Genomic DNA, 12,054 nt, shown 5'->3' with positions numbered 1-12,054 from the left:
CCCATCAGGTCACCAGTAGGCCTGGGATGTTGGATCTAGAGGGGCTTTGTTTCACCTCTTCCCCTTAGGTCACACTGTATTTGGTAAGAATGAGATGCTGGCCATAAAAGGCTGCAATGCAGGCCTTAGGATGAGATAAAAATCAACCACTCCAAGAGCTGGGTTCTGGATAAAGGGCTGATGAGTGGCAGGTTTCTGTACTATTAAAAAAAAAAAAAAAAAAAAAAAAAAAAGAGCCAGACCAAGGCACACTATAACCTCCATGTGATATTTCTAGCTATGAGAAAAGCAGACAATAAGTTTCTGAGTACCAGTCTGAGGTTATGGCCATGAGCAAATAGTGTCAGTAAGGACCTGTGCCTAACAGTCAAAAGAGAATTAGGGGGTCAGCACTAGGCAGCCTTTGACCTCAGTCAGTGGTTGAATAAAGCTGAAAAAGACCACTTGGGTCACCTGCACAGGTCCCCAGAAAGGTCCCATCATGTTTCTGCCATTCTCTTGACCTCTCAAGGGGCTGAAATTAATATAATGGATTAATGGATGCATTATTACATTATGGGCTGTATCTCAGGAGCCTGGTTCAAGATATAACAAAATACTTTTATTTATTTTATTTTATTTATCAGAACAAAGTGAATACATAAACAATATACAAAATACAGTTATAGCATACAGCTTGTTTCATTTGTAAATTCAAAGTGCTTTGTAATGGAGAGTAATTTCATGTCTTTATTTACAAACTGAGGAACCCTGTGTGGAGTAGGCTGTTAGCAGAACACCATCAGAAACAAGATCTGCCAGATCTTTCTAGTAGACCACTGCAGTGTGCAGTAGTCAATACTGCCAAAGTAAAGTTAAAGATCTGGATGAACTAAAATAAATAAATAAAGGTAGATCTGGGCAAGCTTCTCTCATGTTTACTAGCCTTTTTTTTCAGAACTGTGTGAAATACAACTGGCTGGTTAAACTAGGACACCCGAGTGCAAAGTGAGTCAATGTTATCGAAGAGAAAAATAGGCTTTCAGTGTAGAAGGGCATAACTGTAATAAGATCAGATCATGAAAGATTCTTGTAGTCATGATGTGGATGTTTGCCATCAGGTGTTTAGCTCCCTGCACTTGTCCCTGAAGCCCATGGGACAGTTAGAAAGTGCAGTAACATCTAAACGAATGGATTAAATTTAGAAGCAAGTCAGACAAGGTCAAAAGGATTAAAACAATTTTATTTCCTTCTTTTTTTTTTTTTTTTTTTTTTTTTTTCCACCAGAGTGCCTCAGTGCAGAATATACCGGTTTGCAATCTGAGCATGATAGATGCAGCCACTGCTAAGTAACAGTCCAAGCATGACACTATTTCCCCTGTCATGCAGCCAAGTTATCCATGTGGTTCATTCCTGGCGTAATCCCAGCGGCTGCCAAAATCTCAGTGAAGGCTCACTGAAGCCTGTTTTATTTACAGGAGCCTGTTCCGGCTGGAAATAGTGCAAGTGCACTGCTGGCTTTGACAGAAATAGGGCTGGGATTAATCTTTCCTACACTCGTTTTCAGATCCCCCTTTTCCTTCCTCTGCAGAAATAGCCTCTGTGTTTCCAGCTGGTGGAAGTCTTGGAGGAGGCACTGATCTCACAATCACAGGGGATTTTTTTGAGGAGCCGGTGCAGGTCACCTCTGCAGGTAAGAGGAATAATGCACTAAATGCTTTTTCAGTACACAAAACCCAACTGCTCTTCACAGATAATGACAGCATGGGAGCAGTACTCACCATAAAGGAAGGTCCAGTTATTTGGACTATGGGAGTGAAACATTTTCCTTGCTTGATAGTACAGAGATTTCTAGCAAAGTGTCAGCACCTTTTGGTGATAAAGATGGGTTTATTCTGCTGCTTGGATGTGTTTCCAAGCCTGACATTTGTCTTCTTTTCCTGCTGCCAGGTGTCCCCTGTAAAGTCAAGCATGTCTCTCCCCAGCAAATCATCTGCACCACTGAGCCAGTTGGCAAGGGCAGGAGGCTTGGTGCACCCCAGCCAGGTACAGTATTCGATAACCAAAGGTCCAAACAGTAAAGCATGCATGGAAACAGAGGGTAGAAATCATTTGATGTGAACATGATCAAGAAACAGGACTTACCAAACCATGAAGCTGGTTTCTCCTAGGTAGATAATAAGGAAAGGCAAGGTGGGGAGCTCAGCCCACCACATGCATGAGCAATGATGGGAGGGATGTCAGCCTGGTGTGTAGGGCTGAGGACAATAAGGGGGAAGAACGTACAGATGATATTTATAGTATGGATGCTTGGATGAAGCACAGCCATAGGAAATTACTCTGCATAAAATGAAGTTTGGCTTATTTTCACTGAGGGTCAGTTCAGTACCTCTTCTTCCAAGAGCAGTCCTGTAAGCTTGGCTGGAAGCTCTGTGCTCTGCAGAGCCAATTTATTATTAAAATTTTCTATCCTGGCCTGCCTCCTTACACCACTGATTCTAGCATGTGCTCTGGGGTTTTTGTTGGCTGCTACCGAGAACACTTTTATTTTAACTTTCTAGGAAATAGAGGGCTTCTCTTTGAAGTTTGGGATGATACCTCTGATCTAACAGAAGCAGGTCCTGGATATAGATGGCAATTTGTACCTAATGCCAGCTCCCCAGTAAGATTTCTGTCTGCGGCAAAGCACTCCTTCAGGTACTCAGTGATCTTAAAAAGAGATGAAGCCATGGCAATCACCTTTAGCAGTGTAAGAGGTAGAAATAACACCTGACAGTTCTTTATAGCAGAGCCTGACTGCATTGCTCCTTTAAATCAAAGCAAACCCTCTGCTCTGAGGTCCCTTTTGAAGCTCAAAATATTCAGCAAAGTGTTTTATTTTTCCCTTTTTGCTTTCACTCGGTGTTTCTGTTCTGCCTGGCCTAGATGTGCTGAAATACCATGAAAGAAATTGCTGCAGCGGTAGAAGGAGCTGTAGTCAGTCTGTCTTGGGCTGGTGTTCTGGCCAGATGTAGAGGGGTCATATCCTCAGCTGATGCTGGCAACTGCAGCTCAGGTGGTGCCAGTGGAAATAAACTGATTTGCTGCAGGCTACGAAAATGTCTGAGCTGCCTTGGTGCCCACTGTGTGTGCCCCTTGAGATGTACCTATGAAGAGTTGTGCCATGCTCGTGGACATTTTCATTTTTCTATCACTTCTGTACTTTTCTTAGTTGATCTTGTGAGAGATTTTGAGCATTTTCCTGCCTATTCAGGGGTAAGACTTTGCATGAGAAGAAATGTATTAACCAGGTGTAACCACCAACAGAACCCTACTTATTTTCACAGAGCTGCTTTTTTCTTCTTTTTGAAAACTTCTGTGAAGCATGAACACCATATAGTGTGAAAATTGTTCATTTTGAGGTTCTTCCAGTTTTAAAATCTGAGGGTGTTTTGTTATAACTTGGTCATGTGCCCTTCCCTTGTTACTTGGTGTATGCGTGGAAGTGGAGTGTGGGATGGCGGGGATTTTACAGTACTCTTTTGCACGTTACAGATGTTCTGCTTTTGCTTAGCTCCAGGCTTCGTGGATTTTTTGTGGCTCCTCAGACCAACAACTACACCTTCTGGATTCAGGCAGATGGACAGGCATCTCTGTACTTGAGTTTGTCTGAAGATCCAGGACACAAGGTATTACTTCTGGCATGGAGAAAAACAAGGAGGTAACAATAGGAAGGGGGTTTAATTAAGGTCATCACAAGCAGGAATTCCCCCGGCATGAATTGGCTTGTTGGCCCTTATACATCTGTTGGAGAGTGAAAGCTTTATGGTTATATTTGGCATTTTACATCAGCCCTGTCAGCTGCCCAGCTCATGATAGTCTCACCGTAACATCCAGAGTCTTTGAATTTCTGTTCCTGAAGATATTTTTATTTGTTTTTTAAGGGACCAGAACTGAAGACATCCTTGCAAAGCTACATGGGGATCTGCTAATGGGGCTAGGGTCAGCCATAAGAATTGTATTTGTTGTGCTATTAAGCCTTAAATCAAAGGTCTTTGAGATGATATTTTTTCCTGTAGAATAGGAAAGAATGCCAACCACCAACCCACTGCTAGAAGCCAGAAGCACAAGTCTGGTTTTGGAGCTGTGGGTGCTGTATTTTGGTGGTGGAGAAATGCCTCTGATTCATTTGGTTGGTTTGGACACAGGTGAGAATAGCTTCTATCCCCTCTGGCAATTCTGAATGGTCTGGGAACTGGGTGAAGAACTGGAGTGAGAGCTGGCAGCCGAAATCCCAGAAATTTGAGCTAACTGGCGGTCTGAGGTACTACCTGGAAGCACTACATCATGGAAAGGCACCCAGCAATGGGATGAGAGTTGGAGTCCAGATACATAACACCTGGCTGAATCCCCAGGTGGTGAACAGCTACTACAGGGAGAGACACGAAATTCGGGCTTGTGCCTTGCGTCTTCCAGAAGTGCAGGTCAGTGCTGAATGCTTGGCCCTGGGGTTCCTTCCAACCTACACCATTCTGTGGGAGGTAGACTAGCCCTGATTCAATCGGCATGGATGGCAGCGAATCCTAATGGTAAAGGTCTTGTTCCCTCCTTGTTTTAACCTGCTGAGTTAGTTGATAAATACTGTCCTGGGAGCTGAAGGTGTCTGTGGCTTTCTCACTCGTTGGTAGGGGGATATTTTCATGGTTGCATTATAATTTACCTTGCTCATTACCTTGTCCTTGTGCTAATTAATACAAGTTTGGGATAGTTTCTATTTTTTTTTTCCCACCTATTGACAGAGCACTGTGCGTGTTATCAGAATGAGTCTATATTGCAATTGGGTGCTAGAAACTTTCAGCAATGAAGTGCTTGTGGCTGAGGAAGTCTGTCCTTGTGGTTAAACCTCAGGGCTTCAGGAGCTGAAGGATCATTCTTGGCTTTCAGTATTTCTGTGCAAATCGTGTATCCCTTGTGCTCATGTTAATTTTATGATCAGGAGCCCCAGGTGTGTGTCAGGAGAGACCATGGAAAGTGAGCACGGTTTAAGAGTAGCTCAAGGCCCTCTTTACGGAGGCTTGAAAGGACATGTTTGCTCTAATTTCCTCCCTGGTAGATGATCCACATAGCAAGCTTGAAGTCTTTGTGTCTCATGCAGCTCGTACCTGTTTTCATCCATACGTTCGCTTCTTTGCTTGGCAGATGCTGACTGTGACTGGTACAGGGTGGTTCAGTATCTCCTGGGACAACATCCTCCGCAGAATGATCCACACAAATGCTACTGCTCAGCAGGTGGGTGTCACTAGACACACACCCAGTCCTCTGCTGGTTGTAACTGGTGGAGCTCTGCTAATTGACAGCCAGATTGACAGATAATACCAAATGAAACGTTCGGCTCAAAGGCTGAGATGCATTTTGCATGAGCTAGGGGTGATTTTTGTTATTGGGAATGTCGCTGAGATTTTTGGGGGTGTGCGACTCCAGGGATATTCTAAACACATACATCATCTGCTCTTGGCCTGTCAGGTCTGCAGAGAAGTGTGTGGTTCCTTCAAATACCAGACCCTCAGTCTTCACTTGCACGTTGCACATACATTGCACGTTTACCAGGCTCTTTTAAGAAATCTACCCATTTCTGAGGAGGCTTCTCGATACCTAAAGCACACCTCACATGCTCTAAAACATTTTAGATGTCCGAGTTGAGGCTTTGTCCGTGCTGAGTTGAATTTTACTCTCAATCACTTGCCTACCAGCTTGGTCAGAGCCCCAGCTGATGAAAAACGCAGTGACACACGTGTTGAAACTCTCTGCTGAATTGAGCCAGGCACCATTGTACTGTGACTGCTTTTCACTTTTCTTTAAGGTCCAAACAGCAATAGAGGAACTTCTTTCAGTAAGATGTGACACGGAGCCAACTTCCGCTAAAATCCTTTTCCGTGATGGGTTTGAGAAAGCAGGTAGTAATTTCCTTTAACAAATCAGTTTACTGTGAGTTAATTTCCTTTTTCTGATATAAATGTAGTTTAAACTTTTAGTGACAGTAAATTTACACTTTTAATGGAGCTATGCACACATTTATTTGCATTTATTCCGATGCAACAAGCTTATCAAAGCAGGTTATATGTCTTGGTGGTTAGAAACATTAGGAGTATGGATGAAAAAGGCAAGTCCTGGGGCATGTGAAATTATTCATGTTTCAGTATGTGTGCTGAGGAAGCAGATCTGGTTTAGCCCATAGCTATAGCTCAGGATATAGCCTGATTTTAACTCTTGAGGTCTTTTGCTTTCAGTGTTCCTCAATGACTGGAAGCGAAACGATGCACCTATCTGTGGTATACTTGGCTGGTCAGGCAAGGTATAAAACATCAGCTTCTGTTTAAAGGAAAAAAAAGGTTTTCTAACAGGAAAGTATTGCACACATCAGAAGCTTTGTCTATTTTATGTTTCCAATATCAATAAAAATATACTAATCCTATGCCAAAAAGTTCATGATTGCCTAGAGAACTCATATTATACCCTTGTATTCAGGACAGAGAGAACAGGACCCAGCCAGTAATACGTATATTTGGTGACTGACTCATCCGAGTGAGTGAAAGCAATGAATTAATTTAACTGGGTGGGGAGGAAGGGAATTATTAGGCAGAAAACTGGAGACAGTGATTGGATGTTCTTAGTCTAATTAAGTGATCCCTGTGCTCCAGTTCTGCCAACAAAAGAGAGAAAAGCTAACAGGGTTTCAACAGTGAAGTGGGAAGGAAAACTGATACATAGCAAATAGAACAAAGGAGGACTTGAATTTTCATTGGTGACTGTAAAATGTAGAAAATTTAAAGGCAGCAGAACTGCGGTGAAATTGTGGTGAATGGATTCCAGGATAGTAAAAGAATAGCCAGATGTGTTCAGAGCCAGGGTCCATCTAGACCAGCATGCTGCCTTCAGCAGAAACCAAAACGGATGCCTAGGGAAGAGTAAAAATTGGATGACTGTATAATAATTCACCATTAATTCTCTCTAGATCTGAAGTATTTTTGACTCAATGAATTTCCTGAGCAAGTTTTTTTTTTTTTTTTTTTTTTTTTTCTTCCTCCATTCAACTACCCTCAGAAGTTCTCCCTTCCCTGTGCTTACCTAGCTCTTGAACACAGCTTGACATTCATACTGTCTTCCAGCTTGCATTCATACTATCTTCCAACAGAGATTCCCACAGGCCCAACACCCTTTGTGTAAAAAATCACAGCTCCTTGATTTAAAATTCTGCTATTAACTTCACTTGGCAGGCTTTATTTCTCTTAGTGGAAGAAAAGATGAATACGCAGTATGTACAGTTGGAAGAAAGCCTTTTATTTACTAGGAACAGGAGGAATCCTAGCAACTTTTTGGCAGCAATGTTGATAACTCAATGGAACAAAAATCCTAGAGGAAGGTGGATTCTCTGTTGCTGTTTAAGTCAATTTTCAGCCTTGCCTGGGTGTTTTCTGGAAGGGATGGGTGGTTTTACTCAAACATACTCTATCTGACTATAAAGACAGTGGTATTATTTTCTATGAGGTTTGCTGGTCAGGACAGGGATCTGATGCTTTCTTGTCTTTTGTCCCCTAGTTTAAGGGTTCTGACGGCCCTGCAAATTTTTTGTCATCTATTTATTCAAGGGTAGGACTGTGTCTGACAAATTTTGGAAACCCATTTCCTGTATTTTCATGAGTACCTTGATTTTACTGGTGTCTTCTGCATCCTTTTCAAGCCTTTCATCTCCTCTTTTGTGTCAGGTACAAGGGACTCTGTTACCACAGGACACGTCAGTGGAACGGAGCCTTTCTGTGGGAGGTTCAGCATTCACAGACCAAGCCAGCTGGTGAAAACTTCCCCATCAACCCTAACAAGATATGATCTTACTGAATACACACACGTAAGTGGCTGCCCTAGCTGAGTTGATTGTACTGGGGAGTGAATACTCAGAGCCAAATCAGGATTGTAAAATCATCCTGTCTATTTAGATTTCCCCCAGAACTGCAGAAGACCATGTCTTTGGGCTGTGCTTGTGGACAGCATAGTGTCTTTGGTTGACTGGGAGAACAATTTGAGGTCCCTGATACATGGATATTGCTTAATACATCTGGCTGCCTTCTGCTCCTGGGGATGCAGCCCCTGCAGAGAGAGAATGGAAAAAGTGGGATGGTGTTAAGAGAGGATGGAAGATGTGAGAATAGCCAATTCTTGAAAGAATTGAGCTCCCCATAACAAAACAACCACAAACCCACCTTGATATCTGGGGGTCTGCTCTGGATCACATTTTTTTTTGCCTGTTTTCTACATCTGCTCTTAATAGGATTATGTTCATCATTTCAACCCTTTCTGTCACCCTTTTTTTTTTTGCCACCTGAGGGAAGGTGAATAGTTCGGGATTGACAGGAAGGAGGAGGGAGGGAGAAATTCCTTCCCAAAGCCTCCTGAAGTTCTTCCAGTCTCCTTCCATCTCCCCTTCATAAACCTCTTCTACTCTTATTTCCCTACCTGACACCCATCCCAAAATTTTAATCTCACCAGCTCCTTCAGTCTGCTTTCCTCATCCTCAGCTACTTGAAATCCCCATTGGCACTTCCCAACTATCCCATGCCCTCAAACCTCATTGAACCTGAGGGGTCAGTTACAGGCTATATGGTGGCACAAAGGCCAGCTGGATGCTAGTGCCTTGTCTCCTCTAGGGCAATCTGGCCTTAAGCAGTTAGTTTTAGTGCTCACCTTGAACAAAATGCTTCCCTACTAATATAAACTCTGATTCGATCTCTTCTGCAGACATTATAAATACAGTTTTGTGGTTTTTCCTCATTTTTTTTCAGGTGTGTTTTGCACGTAAAGGTCATATGAGCCACATCTTTCACATCTCAGTGTCCTACACCAATGTTTCTTCATGTTCAGTGAAGAGGAATCTCACTTGCCTATGGGATTTCAGTGAAACTGACCACAAGAGGTATCCACACACTTTCAGAGTACAGTGATGTACTCTTTCCATAGTAAGGAGGTGTACTAGGAAAATGGGGAGCAGCAAGTTCTTATTTGTCTAGGTATAAATTGCAAATAGGGGTAAGCTGACACATGCTCTGTCCTTGCACAGACGTGCCTGGAATGTGCTTACATTGTTTTTGAGGACATTCAGAGTAGATTTGCATGTTCCTTGTTACATAAACTATTTCACCACAGTAATGCACACTGGCTGGAGAGTTTGTTCTGTCTGTAGTAAGCCCTCAGAAAGTTCCTGAAGATTTTAAGTTCCTGGTTTCTTTGACAACATTCAAAGGATTTTTGGCAGTGAAACAAAAACATGAATGGAGTTATTTTATTTTATTTTTTATTTTTTCCAGGGATCTCACGAAAACATTAGCAAAGCTTGGAAAGTTGCTGTAGTTTTTGATTTTTCTTTGTTTCACCTAGAATATACGGGTGAGAAACATTACTGGTGGGAAATGTTGGTGATGTAAAGTTAGGGGCAGGCAGGGTTTTTAAAAAAATAACCAACCAAACACTACCAAACGAAAAAACAACCCTGCACACATGCGTGCACGCACAAACTACAACAACAACAACAACAACAAACAAACAGCAATCTGAAGAACTTCAGCAAGTGAAATTGGAGGCCCGGGTTCTCTGTAAGGTTTGGGAGGATTGTGTGTGCCTCTGGAAAGGAGGATGGGGCTTGGTACGATGTTACTACGTGATGGAGAGAGCGGGGGGCATTGAGCAGTTGTCTGGAATTCCCAAAGGATCTGAACTCCGGATTAACCTCTGTTGAGGTCACTGATGCCATGGTAGTGCTTTTACCAAAAATAGAGCGGCAGTAGTCATTCCCACATGCAGACTTGTGGTGCAGGAGGATGCCTAAGTAGATATCCAAAGCTTTATTTCTCCCTGTGGGGCATCCAACTGAGACTTGTGGAGAGTGACCACAGGCCATTGAGCGAATGTGTTGTGTATGGGTAATAACAGCAGCACCCGAGGTCATCTGAAAGCTTCACAAAGCACCTCTGAATTCAGTTAGTGTAACTACCCTGCAGCAAAACAGGGATTACACAACCCTGGTGTCTTCCAGCTGGATGTTCACCTGCACCGATGTCTGGAGGGGGTGTGTGAATCACTCCACGCTACTCCAGGACCTCTCTGCCACCTCCCCAGTGTTTGTGCATCAGATTGACCTGTTGAGTCCTACACTGCAAAAGGAAACCCCTGGGTCATTTTACCTCGATGAAGTCATCATCACAGACAGAGCTGTGGCTGGTAAAAGCGTCAGTTTTTCAATTCTTGTTAATGTTGCTGTCTTTCCAGGTTCTTCCATGCTAAGCTTTAATGATGGGTCTGGTTAAAACTATTCCAAAGGGGAAGGGTGTTTCATAACAGGCACAACAACCTCCTTTATTTTCTTTAACCGATATTTTTGTGTGTGTATGTGTGAAAACAATCAAGAAGTAATTGCCAAACATCAGCCTTCTTGGATTCTTTGAAAATGTGTTTCTATAAATGTAACTCTTGAAAGCTCTTCCCCTGCCAAAAACAAAATACAAAATACAAAACACAAAACAGCAACCATGAAAAAAAAAAAAGAGAAAAAAAAAAAAAAGAGAAAAAAAAAACAGTAAGATATGTTTCCAGCTCTGAAATGGAAATAACCTATACATACTGACGTCTGTTCTCCTGTATCTGATGAATGCTTGTACTCTTTTTCTTTCAGTTTCTCAAAGGGATCCCAAGCCGCCTCGGCTAGGTGGGAGGATAATAGAAGCAGTAACTGTGGTGGGGTCTTCTCCCACTTACAATGTGTCCTGGGTGGCCTCTGGCTGTGGTGCCAGTTTGCCCCTTCTCTCCCTAAGGTAGGGACAGTGAGATTAACTCATACCTTGTAATTACTTCTTCAAGTTCCTGCTGATGTGTCTGGAGCTTTTTGTCCTCTAAGGTAGAGCATGAGAGGCACACATGGGTGAGTCTGGTCCTGTTTAGCAATCCATATACTTTCTTTGGAGTTTTCTCCTCTAGGCATCTCACATGACCTATGTTCAGGCTGTGGTCGGACAGCTGCAGATTGCCCGTAGAGCTGTGTTCAGTAGATGGCATTCAGCTCTTTAATAGGATAGCAAACTTCAGTCTCAGTGCATGGGTGCTCTGAGCTGTGTCAACCATGTAGGAGCAGCATCCCTTCAGAAGGTGAACCTCAGTCGGCTGTAAATTAAGTTGGTTTCTTACTGTGTGGTGTCTCCTTCAACTAAAACCAAAGCAATGTGTCAGTTCTGAGTGCTCTGAAGACAGCTAGGTTCTCCTGTCAGAGGTGGTTCAGATCTGAAGGACATTAGGCTATTAGATCTGGTTTCCAGGTCAGCAAAATCCTTGCACTTCCTAGTGAAATCTGTGGCTTTGTTGAATTCATCCCCTTTGTTGAACCCTCCCCTGGGGTTCAGAAATGTGGTCCCAGTTATCACAAAGGAAATGGCCAACATGATGCAGTCTGTCTGTTTTCCCAATATGTTATCTGCTTAGCAGCACTTCAGACCATTGTCCTGCAGAGCACAAATCTAAGAGAACATTTGATAAAACAGTTAAACCACAGTTCAGACCTGGATGTTTTGTAGAGGTCAATTTAGAGAGCCAACACAGCACAGAAAGATTTGACTTCAAGTGTCACCTTGAAAAGTGCATTTAATTGCCAGAGCCAGATGTAACTGATGTGGTATTTTGGCAGAAACCACCAATGGTGAAGACAAGGATGAGAATAAAGGGAGATGTCTGTGAGGTTTGTGTATAAACAGAGGTTTAATCAAGAAAGGGGAGATATTTTTACATCTGTGTGTAGCCTTAAGACTGGCATTGGAACGCTACATACAGCACTGATGAGCACATCTTTTTTTTCAAAGGGTTTTAGAAAATCTGGGAAAGAAAGCCATAAGCATGATTATAGAACTGAAAAAAATGCCTGGGAGGAAAAGGTGTAGGAAGCTCAATCTGCTCAGTTTATCAAAAAAGAGGATTAAGAGATAAATTGGTTATAGTACCTCTCATCAGGAAAAAGTGCTTGGCACTGCTGGGTGTTTGCATCTCAGAGGAAGATGTAAGAGAAAT

At 42.7% G+C, this 12,054-nt stretch overlaps 1 protein-coding gene across 9 annotated transcripts in view; it reads left to right on the top strand.

Annotated features, from left to right (window-relative positions):
• Positions 1–12,054, top strand: part of PKHD1 (PKHD1 ciliary IPT domain containing fibrocystin/polyductin) — a 253,587-nt gene that overhangs the window by 17,251 nt on the left and 224,282 nt on the right. For all 9 annotated transcript variants that reach the window (XR_004749563.1, XM_035322238.1, XM_035322239.1 and 6 more), the window contains 11 exons: positions 1,571–1,672; positions 1,930–2,025; positions 2,541–2,676; positions 3,533–3,647; positions 4,167–4,442; positions 5,158–5,247; positions 5,819–5,912; positions 7,722–7,861; positions 8,793–8,923; positions 10,040–10,224; positions 10,676–10,814. Coding sequence is in view for 8 of the 9 variants with exons in the window: in XM_035322238.1 (XP_035178129.1) it covers positions 1,571–1,672; positions 1,930–2,025; positions 2,541–2,676; positions 3,533–3,647; positions 4,167–4,442; positions 5,158–5,247; positions 5,819–5,912; positions 7,722–7,861; positions 8,793–8,923; positions 10,040–10,224; positions 10,676–10,814 (1,504 nt within the window). In the remaining variant the exon portion in view is untranslated. The remainder of the gene's footprint in view (positions 1–1,570; positions 1,673–1,929; positions 2,026–2,540; positions 2,677–3,532; positions 3,648–4,166; positions 4,443–5,157; positions 5,248–5,818; positions 5,913–7,721; positions 7,862–8,792; positions 8,924–10,039; positions 10,225–10,675; positions 10,815–12,054) is intronic.

The sequence above is a fragment of the Oxyura jamaicensis genome, chromosome 3 (assembly GCF_011077185.1).
Source record: "Oxyura jamaicensis isolate SHBP4307 breed ruddy duck chromosome 3, BPBGC_Ojam_1.0, whole genome shotgun sequence".
Taxonomy (NCBI): domain Eukaryota; kingdom Metazoa; phylum Chordata; class Aves; order Anseriformes; family Anatidae; genus Oxyura; species Oxyura jamaicensis.
The sequence above is the reverse complement of the archived record's forward strand: the minus strand, read 5'-3'. Positions and strand labels throughout refer to the sequence as shown.